Here is a 15300-nt window from a genome sequence, read left to right on the forward strand (position 1 = left end):
CTGTGTCTTCCTCCTGCAGAATCACTGGAAAATTCCTTTGAAAAATACGCGGACACAGTTTCTGGTCCAATCTCCCTCCCCTGGGAGATTCTCAGGCTCTCCTTAGGTACACTATTATTCTGATCCCCATTTCACTAGTGTCTGTCTGGATGCAGTACAGGCACCCCAACGGACTCCCTGAAGCCTCTGCCAATGGGGGCTTACACCCTCTTTCCTCTGGCCCCACAGTACACAGCAGCCCAGAAAACAGCTTCCAGCAGACTGTATTCTGGAGCTGTCTGTCCTCGCTCCTCCCCCTGAACGTGCAAGCCCTGGGCCGTATGGGGTCGGCCCCTATCTTTTATTAAACTGGAGTGACTGTACACAAACGGACCCTCCCCCTCTCCGCACTCCCAGGCTGCAAAGATATTATGCCTTCTTTTCAGCACTAGCTAAAATCTAACAAGAAGGTCTGAATCCCACAGGGTTCTTCCTACTCTCTAGTTTGGTTTTATTTTAAGCCCAACAGCCTAGCTCCACATCCCTCTTTCGCAGCTTCTTTATTTCCCTCAAGCCGGAAGCATCGGACCGCCATTGAGCACAACACTCTCGGAACTCAAAAAGGCAACCTCAGCAGGGGGCAAATAGAACGAGTTTGGGCAAGAAACCCGCCATCACACCCTGCGCTCCCATAGGCCCAAGCCACTCCACGCTGGGCGAGGCGCTCTTAGAGTCTGGTGCAACCCAGATTGGAGCCTGAGGGGACCTCTTGTGGACATGCCCGGAAATGCACTCGAGAGGAACGTGAAAGAAAATCAATACACTAAGGCACTCCAAAGAAAGCCCCATGAACCCCTACAGGCTCCTCCCCGCGCTCCTCCCTCGAAAATCCGCCTCCATCCTGCACTTCGGCTGTTGATTTCTTTCCCCTTTGTTGACTCGGCCATCGGCCCGCCGGGCCTGGCGTTTCCCAGAAGGCCTAGCGCCGGGAAGGGGTTTGCAGCTGCTCCGTCATCGTGCGGCCCGACGCGAGCGAGCCCGCGCTCGTGTGCATCCCGGCTCAGTTCCTGGTCTCTGGTGCGAGCGTTCACTGGAGGCCCCGGTCTCGGTCTCCGGACTAGGCCGCGACCCCGGGTGCCATGAAGCAGGAGGGCTCGGCGCGGCGCCGCGGCGCGGACAAGGCAAAGCCGCCGCCCGGCGGAGGGGAACAAGAACCACCGCCGCCCCCGGCCCCCCAGGACGTGGAGATGAAAGAGGAGGCGGCGACGGGTGGCGCGTCAACGGGGGAGGCCGACGGCAAGGCAGCGGCGGCGGCTGAGCACTCCCAGAGAGAGCTGGACACTGTCACCTTGGAGGGTACGAGAGCCCGGGCCGGGGACGTGCCGTGATCACGGGTGACAGCGCCCCGGTGATGCAGCCTCCACCATCCCCGCTTCCTTAGGATCACCGCTAGTGCCTGCCTCCGCTACCCGGACACTCCCGACCCCAGACCCAATAACAACCTCTCCAGGCTCGGGACTCCTCCCTTCACACACACCCCCTCCCCTGACCTGGGGTTGCAACTAGAACTAGGTCTCGCTGGGTCTGTAGACTCCCTCTTCTAAGATCTCCCCTCTGACCGATATATGATTGATCCCTCTAGAAACCAGTGGTTGTGCGTATTTGTGTGTGTAGAGGGAGCCAGGATGACGCAGAATACTGGTCCCTGAGTTCTGAGAGTGTACAAGAAGTTTCCGTTGTCTTGGTTACCTTTAACAAACTCCCCTGAAAGAACCATTTCTATTTAGTGTCTTGCTTCCTTATTTCTCTAATTACGGTGCCCAAACGACCCCTTTGCTTTTTTCCTCTGCTTTCAAGCTCTTACTCCTACTGTTTCTAAACGGTTTAAACACATACACACTTTCAACTTTTTGTCATCGTTCTTTGAATTCCCAATACTCACCTTGGACCTAAACTATATACCAGTCCCGCCGTTTCTTTTTTCCCAGGTGTCCGTTCCCAGTTTTCTAGCGTTCTCTTGTTCCTCCGAGTTCATATGTCACTCTTCCTGCTTAGAGCATCCTGCCCACATTTGGAGTGGGTAAAGTGAGAGCTTCCCAACGTCCCCCTGGGGCTGTTTTCCCGGTTCTGGATCAAGTGGGACCTGACTGTTGGGTTTTCTCTCTACTTAGCTGTATGAGAAACTAGCTCAAAGACATTGAGATAAGCAAAGCTATGCTTCTGGATGGTGCTTTTGAGGATGTGATAGTGTTGACTGCATCAGCTCCTCCTCTAAAGTTGGGCCACAGGATCATATCTAATAAAGAGCCTTTTACCTAAAATAACGTCGGCCAGTGGCAAAGGTGCCACTCAGCATTACTTACTGCGTATGTGCATAGGTTTCTTTTAAACACTTCATTTTCTATTATAAAGTCACTCATGTTCATTTTAGAAATTTTGGAAAATATGAGAAGTCTTAAGTAGCAGGGAAAAAAATCAACCATGGTTAACATTTTTTCCTGTGAAATTCTCCTGTGCTTTCTCATAATTGAGATTGAGTTATCTACAGTTTGGAACAAGGCATAACTGAATACAGATGATTTTGTGTGTTTTCATTTAACATATCCATAAACCTAGTGAGCATTCAGTTTATTCCAGAGACATTTATTGAATACCTGATGTAGTGGTTAAGATTACAAGTTCTGGAATTAGTTTCTTGATCTTTGTAAATGAGAGTAATAGTACCTACTTCATTGGGTTGTTGTGAAGATTAAAATGCATAGAACTGTGCTTAGTACGTGGTGAACACATAGTAAACCCTCTGTAAATATTAGCTCTTATTATTCTATCGTTAATGTGACCCAGGCATCCTGTGCTAAGTATACACAGGTAGCTAAGAAGCTACCAATTGACTGCATCCCTTTATTCTTGAACATCTGTTTCCGGTTTCTTTCTATTGTAAATAGCTTTGCGACAGTCATCTTTGTGCCCGTTTTTAATTTACTTTTATAAGTATTTCTTCAGTATAGATTCTCTATATGGCTGAATCAAAAGGGTGAATGTTTTTAAGGGTGGTAAGTGTTGTCCAGAAAAGCTGTTCCGGTTTACATTATACCAGCAGAAATGTCCTGTTGGCCCCTGTACTCTGTTATTTTAAAAATGTTACTAATTTATTAGTTGAAAAATGTTTCTATTTGCACTTATTCGAATCCCAGTGAAATATGTTTTTCCTATCTGTTACTTGTTTGTCTTTCCTCTTTTTGTATTGTCTGTGTTCATTTTTATTTGTCTTAACCATTTATACAAGCTCTTTGTAGAATAAGAATATGAATCTTTGGTCACATTTGTTGCAAATAGTTTTCTTTTTTTTACACAGTTACTCAGAAGGATTTTTTTTTTTTTGAGGAAGATTAGCCCTGAGCTAACTTCTGCCAATCCTCCTCTTTTTGCTGAGGAAGACTGGCCCTGAGCTAACATCTGTGCCTATCTTCCTCTACTTTATACGTGGGACGCCTGCCACAGCATGGCTTGCCAAGCAGTGCCATGTCCGCACCCAGGATCCGAACCTGCGAGCTCCCCCACCACGGGCTGCCGAAGCGGAATGTGCACACTTAACCGCTGCGCCACTGGGCCAACCCCCAGAAGGATTTTTTATGAACTTGAGGTCATCAGTCTTTTGTGTGTGTGGGGGCCGATTTCTCCCATTGTTTACATTTAGAAAGTCTTTTCCTATTTAGAAATGTGATAAATCTTCATGTGTTTGCTTTGTTTCTCCATCGTTTTTTCCTTTCTTCCTCTTTCTGTCACTCTCTACCCCTTCCCCCACCCCCTCTTTATTTTTTGTTGTCTCTTTTTTTTTTCTTAAATGAAAGGTGTAGTAGCTCTTTTCTTCCATTTTGGTAGGTAGTCTTCTTGTTTTGGTGAGGAAGATTGACCCTGAGCTAACATCTGTTGCCAATCTTCCCCAGCCCCCCGCCCTTTTTTTTTCTCCCCAAATCCCCAATACATAGCTGTATATCCTAGTTGTAAGTCATTCTGGTTCTTCTATGTGGGATGTGCCATAGCATGGCTTGATGAGCAGTGTGTAGGTCCACACCCACGATCCAAACTGGTGAGCCCCGGGCTGCTGAAGCAGAGCAGGCAAACTTAACCATTTGGCCATGGGGCCAGCCCCTTAAGTATGTCTTAAAGTCAATCTATGGAATCCATAAGTATTGCTTAACTTATTAGGGCAAAAGAGGTGATTGGCTACATCCTGCCCCTTTGTAAGAGGCTCCCTAGAGCTACTTTCCTGGAGTGATGGGAGAGTAGGAAGACTTGGAAGTAACTGTTTTTTCCTCCTCTGGTACTCCACAGACATCAAGGAGCATGTGAAACAGCTGGAGAAAGCAGTTTCAGGCAAGGAGCCTCGATTTGTGCTAAGGGCCCTGCGGATGCTGCCTTCCACATCACGCCGCCTCAACCACTATGTTCTGTATAAGGCTGTGCATGGTTTCTTCACCTCAAATAATGCCACTCGAGACTTCTTGCTACCCTTCTTGGAAGAGGTAGGTGGGTCAAGCCGGCATAAAGGTGCCTTGACTTAAAGAGGACTTGATCTCGGACCCCCAGGATATAGTTGTTTCCCATCCTAAAGACCTGTCTTATTACCTGCTGTAGCAGAGTAGTGAAGGGAAGTAGCCCATTTTGTTACTCATCTGCCCACTAACAAGGGAGCCATCCTTCTGCCCTGTAGTGTCATTCTTCTGAGTCAGGGAAAGGAGCTGGGAATCAGGACCTTTCCAGCCAAACTCATTTCACACTGCCCCCCAGCATGGACCCTCTCCTCCAGTTGGGTGACATCTCCCTTGCTCTAGGAGGCGGTGCCACCTCCTCTTTGCCTCCAAAGCTTCACCGTGGAGGATATATAGAATAGTGGTTAAGAGCACAGGTTTTGGAGATATAGTTGAATTTGAATCCAAACTCTACCATTTGGTACTTGTGAGACTTGGGCAATGACCTAACCTCCTTGTGCCTCCTTTTCTTTATTTGTTAAATGTGATAAACAGGTCTGAGAGGCTTGTGGGGAGTGGGATAAAGCTGTTAGAACAGTGCCTGGCACAAAGTGCATGCCACTGAAGTTAATCTGATGGTGGTAGTGGCCTCTGCACCAGGAGAGACCTCTCCTTTTCCTTTCTGCTGTAAAATCCTCCGTATCATTCATGGTATAGTCCAGGTCCTGCCCAGACTTCATTGACCCTTCCACCACCTTTCTCTCTGTAAAACCCCATATGTTACAGTCTGTTCCATAGATGTAAAAACTCAGGGGCTGGCCCAGTGGCATAGCTTGGCAAGCCATGCTGTGGTAGGCGTCCCACATAGAAAGTAGAGGAAGATGGGCCTGGATGTTAGCTGAGGGCCAGGCTTCCTCAGCAAAAAGAGGAGGACTGGCAGTAGTTAGCTCAGGGCTAATCTTCCTCAAAAAAAAAAGAGAACATAGATGTAAAAACTCAGAAAATCCCTTAAGGTGGAACAAGGCAGAGTTTATTGTCTGGAAAGGGGAAAGTACCATCCTCCAACCCCACCGGGAATAGTTTTAACCTTGACTTTTCTAAATTCATCCAACATGATCACTTTTGGAGCTAACTGTAACACATTATTCCGGTTTTGGTGACTAGATCTGAAAAGAAATACGGTGTATATGTCAATTTCCTCTTTTCCCACCAAAAAAAATTTTGTCTCATTAGTGTGTTTTTTGTTTTTTGTTTTTTTTTATGAGGAAGATTGACCCTGAGCTAACATCTGTGCCAATCTTCCTCTTTTTTTTTTTCTCCCCAGAGCTCCAGTACATAGTTGTATTTCCTAATTGTAGGTCATTCTAGTTCTTCTATGTAGAATGCCACCACAGCATGCCTTGATGAATGCTGTGTATGTCTGTGCCCAGAATCTGAACTGGTGAACCCCGGGCTGCAAAAGCAGAGTGCGTGAACTTAACCACTCAGCCATGGGGCCGGCCCTTTGTCTCATTATTCTTGATCTCGTCTCTAGAATTGTATCTCCTCATTAAACCGTATCTGATAGAATTTGCAGTGGTTCCAGGTATGGTAATTTAATCTCTCTCCTTAGATTGTAGGCTCTTTGAGGGATCCTTAGATCATCTCTTCTGTGCCCATCATCTTCTGTGAAGATGTCTGTTATACTACTGTAACCCCTTATTGTAGGTATTGTATTACCAGCCTCCTTGACTTCCTTCGGGAAGAGATTGTGTCGTCTTTATTTTGTATCCCCAGCATCTAGAAAAATCTTGGCACATCGCAGGCACTCAATAAATATTTGTTAAAATATGTAAGTGTTCACTAAATTCTGATTGACCTGACTGAGCTTTTCCACGGTAACTCACATCCTCTCCCAGCCCATGGACACAGAAGCCGATTTACAGTTCCGTCCTCGAACAGGAAAAGCTGCGTCGGTGCCCCTCCTCCCCGAGGTGGAAGCCTATCTCCAGCTCCTCATGGTCATCTTCCTGATGAACAGCAAGCGCTACAAAGAGGTACCCAGGGCCAGTGACAGTGATTAACATGCCCCAGGCAGTGCGAGGGGTTTGCGGGGGAGGCTGTCTCTAGTGAAAAAATGGAGATATCACTGGGTTACTAACTATCCCCCAGGCTTCCCCCGTGTGAGAATGCGCCTGACCCCACATCCTGGGAAGCCCCTCAACTCCTGCTCGGGCACCGTGGGAAAGGGCTGGCAGTGGCCACTCTACCTGTCTGTGGTGCAGGCCAGCATAGTGGATTCTTTGGGGGAAAGTAGGGGATTTGGAGACAGAAAGACCTGGGTTCAGGTCCCAGCTATACCTTAGGCAATTTAATTTCTCCTAGCTGTATATAAAATGGGAAAACACTGTCCACCTTACAAGATTATCATTAGTACTAAATAAAGTAATATGTTTAAAACTACTTAGCATGATGAGCTGCACATAGGAAGCTCTCACAATGTTTTAATAAATGGCAGCTGCTGTTATGGGACTGCACGCCTCCCTTTTGGATACTACACTTCCACCACTCCCTCCAGCTGGGGCCAACTTCTTTGTCAGTCACAGCCACTGTCCCAAGCACACACTCAAGAAATGACGGGTCCCACTCCTCAGTTCCATATTTTGTTTTTCCCTTGCTTTGCCAACTGGTTGGTTTTTGTTTTGTTTTGTTTTAGATGTGATTGAACCCGCTTTAAAGTGTACAGTTCAGTGGTTTTTGGTAAATTCACAAAGTTGTGCAACCATCATCACTATCTAATTCCAGAACATTTTCATCACCCGAAAAGAAACACCGTACCTGTTAGTAGTCACTCCTCATTCTCCCCTCACCCCAAGGCCTGGCAACCACTAATCTACTTTCTCTCTTAGGGACTTACCCTATTCTGGACATTTTGTATAAATGAAATTATATAACGTGTGGCCTTTTGTGTCTAGCTTCTTTCACTTAGCCTAATGTTTTCAAGGTTTATCCGTGTTGTAGCATTTATCTGTACTCTATTCCTTCTTATGGATGAATAATATTCCATTGTATGGATATGCCACATTTTATTTATCCCTTCATCAGGTGAGGGACACTGGGTTGTTTGTAGTTTTTGGTTGTTATGAATAATGCTGCTGTGGACATTTGTGTACAGATTTTTCTGTGAACATGTTTTCACTTCTTTAGGATATATACCTAGGAGGGAAATTGCTGGCTCATATGATAGCTCCATGTTTAACTTGTTGAGGAACTGCCACTTGATTCTCTGTTGGCTGCCTCCCTAGGCACAGAAGATCTCTGATGACCTGATGCAGAAGATCAGCACTCAGAACCGCCGGGCCCTGGACCTCGTGGCAGCAAAGTGTTACTATTATCATGCCCGGGTCTATGAGTTCCTGGACAAGCTGGATGTGGTGCGCAGGTACCGGTGGCCAAGGGTCTCGCACGGCCCTGGGGTCAGAGATGTGCTCAGTCACTACCACAGAGCTGTGTACTTGCAGAGAGAGTTAAGCTGTTAGATAAAAGGTGCCCAGCAGAAAATTGGGGTAATGGTTAACATGCCCTGGGCCATGGAGGGGTTGAGAGAGGGACTGATACTAGATGAGGAAACAGAGATAACCACCAGGCTGTATGAACTGCCCCAGGCTCTCCTCACCCCACCTCAAGGGAAGACATTGGTAGGTCAAAGGTAGAAGGACAGGCTGGAAAACATTTCACTCCTCTGCTGAAAACCTCCAGTGCCTTACCCCTTCCCTCAGAGAAAAGCCAAAGTCCTCATGACAGCTTATAAGGCCTGACTTGATCCAGCCCCTGTTCCTGCCTCCTTGACTGTATCTCCCACTGCTTCCCCAGCTCTCTCTCAGCCACATTGGCCTCCTTGCTCTTCCTTGGCATCCAGGCACACACTGCCTTACAGTCTTTGTGCTGGCTCTTCCCTCTGCCACAAATCCTCCTCTCCCTACCTCCTTCAAGGCTTTGCTTAACTGTTACTTTTTCAGTGAGTCCTGTGCTGACCAAGCTGTTTAAAATCACCCCCATCCTCCTCACCTCCTGTGGTCTCCGTTGCACTTACCCTCATGTCTCCATAGCCCCTACCACCTTCTGTCATGCGACATAATACACTGCTTATCATGATCATTGTCTGGTTCCCCCACTAGAATGCTAGTCCCCTGAGAGCAGAGTTTTGTCATTCTTTGTGCACCTAGAGTAGTCACACATTTAGTGAATAACCAGAAAAGCAGTTTGTATCACTTTTTAAGGAGTTGAGAGAATGGAGAGGTCAGAGGCAGTTCAAAGAGTTGTGATTTGAGGCCTTTGGCGTCTTTTTTCTTTCCTTCTTGAAGCTTCTTGCATGCTCGGCTCCGCACAGCCACGCTTCGGCATGATGCGGATGGGCAGGCCACCCTGCTGAACCTCCTGCTGCGGAACTACCTGCACTACAGCTTGTACGACCAGGCCGAGAAGCTGGTGTCCAAGTCCGTGTTCCCCGAGCAGGCCAACAACAACGAGTGGGCAAGGTACCTCTACTACACAGGTGAGCAGGGGCCCAACCCCAAGTCAGAGGTTGGCTCGCTTGGTGCACGTTTTCTGAAAATGTGGTGCACTCGGTGCTTGAGGCCCGTTTGGCACTCTGGTTTACAGGGGGTTTGGATGACACCCTTCTCTTGATCCACTCTCCTCTTCTCTGCGCCCAGGGCGAATCAAAGCCATCCAGCTGGAGTACTCAGAGGCCCGGAGAACAATGACCAATGCCCTTCGCAAGGCTCCTCAGCACACAGCTGTCGGCTTCAAACAGACGGTGAGCTGCAGTTCTCGTCCCTTCGCCACTTACTCACCTGCTACCACGGTAGTTGTTTCCCTATAGGAGGGACCAGGGAAAGTTTCCTTCATCTTCATTAGCTGAAAGGTTGCATCAGATGTCTGGGCACAGCATTGTTCAGAGCACTTCGAGCAGACACAACCTGCACCTCTAGCAGTTCATGTTCAGCATATTCTCCTTGATAGATGGGTTTGGAATATTCCTCATTCCCCAGCACTTCTTACAGTCCTTCCAGGCATGGGCCTGGATTGTGTTGATAAACTCCAGGCTCTTACCTGGTCCTTCACATGCCTGTTAAGGAGCAATGTTGTCTGTGGCTAGGGAACCCAGAAAATCTCCCTAAGGCTGACTGACTCAGGCGGAGATAAACCTTGGCCACCTAAGAGCTGTCAGTCACAACATATTTTTTGAGTGCTGATCTTGATATTAGGCATTGTGAGGGATAGAAAAGAAGGATGAGAAATGGTATTTGCCTTTGAAGAAATAGAAGAAGAACACTGACTCAAAGTTTGTGTAAAGTCACAGAGCCTGGTAGCCAGAATTTGGACCCAGCTTGCCCAACTACCAACCTCTGCTCCTACCTGATGCGACATCCACCTCCTAGAGCCCTTGCCTAGAGCACAGGCTGCAAGGATGGGTCAGTGTGGTGGGAGATTTGGTTCGTTTCCGTTGAGCAGTTCAGAAAAAGCCAGATTTGGTTTTGGTCAAATAATTAAAGAGATCTTAAAGAAAAAAGTTAAATTTGATCTGATTTTTGAAAGATGGGTGGGATTTTCACAGAAAAGAACAGCTTTTCAGACACAAAGGTACATGTTCAAGATGTTAGATTGCTTAGAATATAAGGCACACACTAAAGTTTCTTCTAAAAATACAAATAATTAACATATAGACTGTGTCAGGTACCAGAGGAGAGGCATTGTGGGGTAAAGCAGTGTTTTCAAACCGGATTTTACTGTGGATGCGTAAGATTTCAAAATTTTCTGTGGTGGAGCCAGGTGGCAGAAAGGAGCAGAGGGAGCTGGACTGAAGTCTTTGGCCCATGGCCTGTTGGTAAGGGAGCTGGGAAAGAGATGGCTTGGCTGCTTGAGAGGAGAAGAAGCAGAGTTGGGGGAACTTTGCACCCAGAGAGACTTAAGTAATAGGTGGTGGGCCAAGGCCTTCGAGGAGACAGGAAGGAATGGGATAAAAAGAGCACACGTGGAGAACCTAGCTTTAGGTATAAATGGGAAGGGTGAGAATGGTGAAGAGAGACATAAAGAGGAGTCCACAGTGGAACCCTTCAAAAGCTTATCTGTCCAGAGTAAAGTCCACATTCTCTCCTTGGGTGATCTTATTTCTTTCATAGCTCAACGTTTCCCCTCCGTGGTGCTTCACCGAAGTCTGTTACTGATTGTCTTGGTATGCTCAGGCTGCCATAACAAGGCACCACAGACTGGATAGCTTAAACAACAGAATTTTATTTTGTGACAGTTCTGAAGGCTAGCAGTCCAAGATCAGGGTGTCAGTACAGTTGGTTTCTTCTGAGGGCCTCTCTTTTGCTTGTTGATGGCCGTCTTCTTCCAGTGTCTTCAATGGTCTTCCTTCTGTGCGTGTCTGTGTCCTAATTTCTTCTTATAAGGACACCAGTCATGTGGGATTGGGGCCCACTCATATGACTTCCTTTTACCTTAATTACCTTTTTCAAGGCCCTATCTCCAAATATAGTCACATTGTGAGGTACTGGAGGGTTAGGAACTTGAATGTATGAATTTGGGGGTTCACAGAGCACCAGACCTACAAATCCAACTTCCCACCACACATCTCTTTATAGATAGTCCCTCACACTCAGCTTGTCCAGAACAAACCCCCCTGGGCGCCCCTCACCAGTCCTTCCTCCTGCTCTTGGGATCCTTGGGATCGTCTCAGACTCCTCTCCCCCTCCTTCCCCGTCACTGAGTCATCTGTTGATTTGCCTCCATGTCTTTTGTATTTGCCTCCTCTCTCATATTGCCAGTGCCCTTGTTCGAGCCACTAACATTTCTTGTTCCACACAACTGCCTGCCTAAGCAGAGCTCAAGGCCTGTCTTTGCCTTGCCCAGGACGCTTGCATTGCTTTCCACTGCCTGCCCAGTAGAGTGTCGTAAGTCTTGTGAGGTGGACAGGCCAGGGAGTATTGTTGTTATGCCCATTTTAGGGATGAGGAAACCAAGGACTCAGTTGCCCAGCGTTTCCTAGCTGATGAATGGAGACTAGACCTCAGCATTCTGTCACCATCTCTGAAACCAGCCTGGCATTCAAGATTGCACGTCCCCAGACTGGCCCCAGTCATCCTTCCTGATAGCCCCCATACTCCCTCGAGGAGTGTCCTCGCACTTGCCTGCCTCTGTTCCAGCCTGTTCCCTTGACTGAAATGTTCTCCCTCCTTTTTCTGCTTTTTCAGAATCCTTAAGGCACATATTAACATGGGTTTCTCCTCACTCACAGATTACTCAAGGACAGGGCAGCCTCGTGGGTGTATGTGGTGGGGTGAAGAGCCCTTGCCCAGATAGGGGCATGATCACCCACTACCCATTTTAATCCCTCACCTCCCTCGTGACACTTGCTGTTGGGTGATTCAGCTGTCTGTGTTCTGTCGCCCCTACTTTGTGGGAAGCTCCTTAATTGCTGGGCATTGTCCCCTCCGCTGCAGTTTTCCTTACACGGCGCTGTATCCACGGTAGGCACTATTCAGAAATACCGCACGGTTTTATGGAGGGAGGAAGGGCCCGATTTTCCAGCCAACCTTCTACGTCCATACACAGCTCGTTCACCGAGGTTCTGCCAGGCTCCTTTCCTCTGCTTCTGCCTCTACCCAGATAACTAGTTCTACACGTTGTTCACCTCCTCTCCTCCAGAAACATCCGTGTCCTTAACCGGCATCTTTGACTGACTTTCCATTCCATTCCCCAGGCCTCTAGGCCCTGTTCCCTCACCATTTCTGAGCCACAGAGCCTGCCCAACTGGCCTATACTTCAGAGCGTTGCCCTTTCAGAGTGGTGTGTGCACTGACTGGCCAAATGAAATGAAGCTTAGGGCTGAGTGCCTGGCTCCAAAGGCGGGGTTTCAATTCCGTGCCCAGCACAGGTGTTGAGGGCTTTTTCCTCTCTCCATGGGCCTAATCACAGTGCCACTTTTCCCATTTCTCAGTATGTCTGACTGAATCAAAGCCCCATTTCATTCTCTTCCACCTGGTGGAGCTCCTTGCCCACTGCGTTCCTGTGTCACACTCTGCCAGGTGCACAAGCTTCTTATTGTGGTGGAGCTGTTGCTGGGAGAGATCCCGGACCGGCTACAGTTCCGTCAGCCATCCCTCAAGCGTTCGCTCATGCCCTACTTCCTTCTGACCCAAGGTAAGGCTGGTCCCCCTCCTGGAGCCTGCCAGACCCTCTGGCACTGTGGCCTCTTTGATGTGTATACCCATTTGCATCATCTAATCCACTCCTTGCCCCCCTGCAGCTGTCAGGACAGGAAACCTAGCCAAGTTCAACCAGGTCCTGGATCAGTTTGGGGAGAAGTTTCAGGCAGATGGGACCTATACCCTCATCATCCGACTGCGGCACAACGTCATTAAGACAGGTATGGGTCAGGCTCTGGGAGCCCCTGGGAGAGCAGGACCTAGACTAGGCTTCTCTAGGGGACGGGGACAACCCTGTGGGTGCCCGTGGGCAGGTAAGGGTCTGTGCCCACCCTGCTCACCCCATCACTGCTTCCTCTTCAGGTGTGCGCATGATCAGCCTCTCCTATTCCCGAATCTCCCTGGCCGACATCGCCCAGAAGCTGCAGCTGGACAGCCCAGAGGATGCAGAGTTCATTGTTGCCAAGGTGGGGCTGGTTCAGGCACCGCAGTGGCCCAGGTTGTTCCTGCCTTAGTTCAGGGGTGGGAGTGGATGGAGATTGGCCACGGAGGGGGTGGGTGAAGCGGTGGCATAGCCTTTCAGGGAGTGCTGGTCCTGCAGTGACACTCAGAAGTTGCCGGAGAGAGACAGTGTGTGAGTGTGTAAGAGTAGGAGGAGGATGAAGGGATGGGACAAGAAGGTCTAGGACGTAGAAGATGGGCTTTCTGGTGACTTTTCCTCCCTTGGGGACCTGCAGGCCATCCGGGATGGCGTCATTGAGGCCAGCATCAACCACGAGAAGGGCTACGTCCAGTCCAAGGAGATGATTGATATCTATTCCACCCGGGAGCCCCAGCTCGCCTTCCACCAGCGCATCTCCTTCTGCCTAGATATCCACAACATGTCCGTCAAGGTGAGATGCCCTTGGCTGCAGAGGCGAGCTTGGCAGCAGCACGCCCCTCCCTCCACACCTGGAGATTCCTCGGAGAAGATGGGCTTGGTTTGGGCCTGGTTCCCAGCCCATCTCTGTAAAATCATTGAATGGCAGGGCAGGGGGCCCAGAGGGGGCAAAGCACTTTGCTTGTGGGACCTTCACAACACCTTCCGTTGCTTTTAAAGGATCTGGTTGCCAGGGAGGACCAGACAGGGATTCTGGGTGCAGGGTTCTAGATTTGTGTCCAAATTTGAGGCATTTACCTTCTCTGAGCCTCTTTCCCACTCTGTGAAGCTGAGAGTGAGACATGACCTGCCCTGCCTGCTTCGCAGGGTCAACGAGATTGAATGAGATCACTGTGTTAGGGCACTTAGGAAGTCTAAACTGTGTGGAAGGTAGGGCTGGGGTCTAGTTCCGCAAAAGGCTATTAAGTCCTTATGTCACGCACTGAATTAGGTGGTGTTACTGTTTGGCTGCCGAACTTTTTCCTGGTCTCCTTCCCCCAGGAAACCAGGGATATTGCTGCCTTGCGTAAAATCAGCCAAATGCCGTGCTCCACAGGCCACACGAGGCCCTTTGTGATCAGTGCCCAGGCCTCTAGCCTCACTTCCCACGACCGCTCCCCCTACTCTCTTCCTGCTTTCTCATCCTCCTCTCCGCCACTGAACCCAGCCAGGCCTTTTCACAAGTTGACTCCTCTCCTGGAATTCCTTTCCTCCATTCCCACTACTAGTCCATTCTTCCTCCTTTTTCTCCTCACTGCAGTGCCCCTCCCAGCCCTATAGAGAGAGTTGGTCATTTATACCTCCAGATCCTCCTAATTCTGTTTTTTAGTATTTACCACTTGGTGATGTAATAATTAGTTTCCATGCCTGGCTCCCCCACTAGACTAAATTGGAGAGTGAATAACCTATCTTAGTCATATCTAATGCCTGGTACACAGAAGGAGCACAATAAATGTTAAGTTGATGCCTCCTCTTCATCTTGCTCCCGTCTCTGCTATGCTTCAGGCCATGAGGTTTCCTCCCAAATCGTACAACAAGGACTTGGAGTCTGCAGAGGTAAGCTGCCTTCTTCTTTGAGTAAGACTGAAAGCAGAGAGGGAAGAGGGGAGTTTCTGGAAGATCGGGGCCAGCTCTGAAGCTTTGGTAGCCCCTGACCTTGGGATGGGCCAGGCTGGGTGAAGCACTGAGGGAGCGAGCCCGGCTGGTCCTCAGCAGCCCGGCTGGTCCTCAGCAGCCCGGCCCTCCCCACCCCCTTCCCCAGGAGCGGCGGGAGCGAGAGCAGCAGGACTTGGAGTTTGCCAAGGAGATGGCGGAGGATGATGACGACAGCTTCCCTTGAGCTGGGGGGCTGGGGAGGGGTGGGCGAATGGGGATTGGCTCGTTATCTTCCCCCTTCGGGGTCCCTTGCCCAGGGAACTGGCCCCTTTTTCCACACACGGCTCACAGACTGCATACATGCAGGGGCTGAGGGGTGCAGGGAACCAGCCACCCCCACCTCACCCCAGGGCCCCTCCCCAGCCGGTGACGTAGCACACAGTGGGCAGGAGGGCGGGCAGGCAGCCTCCCCAGGGCAGGGTCCTGGTTAGTGATGTGGGCAGCGAGATGGGGGGAGTAGCCCTGTGCTCTCCTCCAGGGAGTAGGGGACTGGAATTGGGACATGTGTTGGGTTGTACGTTTTTTGAAGCTTCAGTTATGATTTTTAAACAATAAAAAGTTCTCCAAAGCTTTTTGTGCACCA

At 49.2% G+C, this 15300-nt stretch overlaps 1 protein-coding gene across 1 annotated transcript; it reads left to right on the plus strand.

Annotated features, from left to right (window-relative positions):
* The first annotated feature begins 775 nt into the window (after positions 1–775).
* PSMD3 (proteasome 26S subunit, non-ATPase 3) lies at positions 776–15285 on the plus strand. The gene is made up of 12 exons (XM_014833715.3): positions 776–1335; positions 4315–4505; positions 6350–6487; positions 7736–7872; positions 8795–8985; positions 9146–9249; positions 12524–12638; positions 12745–12864; positions 13007–13110; positions 13381–13536; positions 14568–14618; positions 14824–15285. The coding sequence occupies exons 1-12, from the start codon at positions 1119–1121 to the stop codon at positions 14899–14901; spliced, it is 1602 nt and encodes a 533-aa protein (XP_014689201.1). The 5' UTR covers positions 776–1118; the 3' UTR covers positions 14902–15285.
* The last annotated feature ends 15 nt before the right edge of the window (positions 15286–15300 follow it).

Source organism: Equus asinus, chromosome 13, assembly GCF_041296235.1.
Source record: "Equus asinus isolate D_3611 breed Donkey chromosome 13, EquAss-T2T_v2, whole genome shotgun sequence".
Classification (NCBI taxonomy): domain Eukaryota; kingdom Metazoa; phylum Chordata; class Mammalia; order Perissodactyla; family Equidae; genus Equus; species Equus asinus.

Coding starts and splice junctions, on each gene's coding strand:
- PSMD3 (XM_014833715.3), top strand. CDS start 1,119: ATGAAGCAGGAGGGCTCGGCGCGGCGCCGCGGCGCGGACAAGGCAAAG. Junction 1,336..4,314: donor GGACACTGTCACCTTGGAGG/GTACGAGAGCCC, acceptor GGTACTCCACAG/ACATCAAGGAGCATGTGAAA. Junction 6,488..7,735: donor ACAGCAAGCGCTACAAAGAG/GTACCCAGGGCC, acceptor CTGCCTCCCTAG/GCACAGAAGATCTCTGATGA.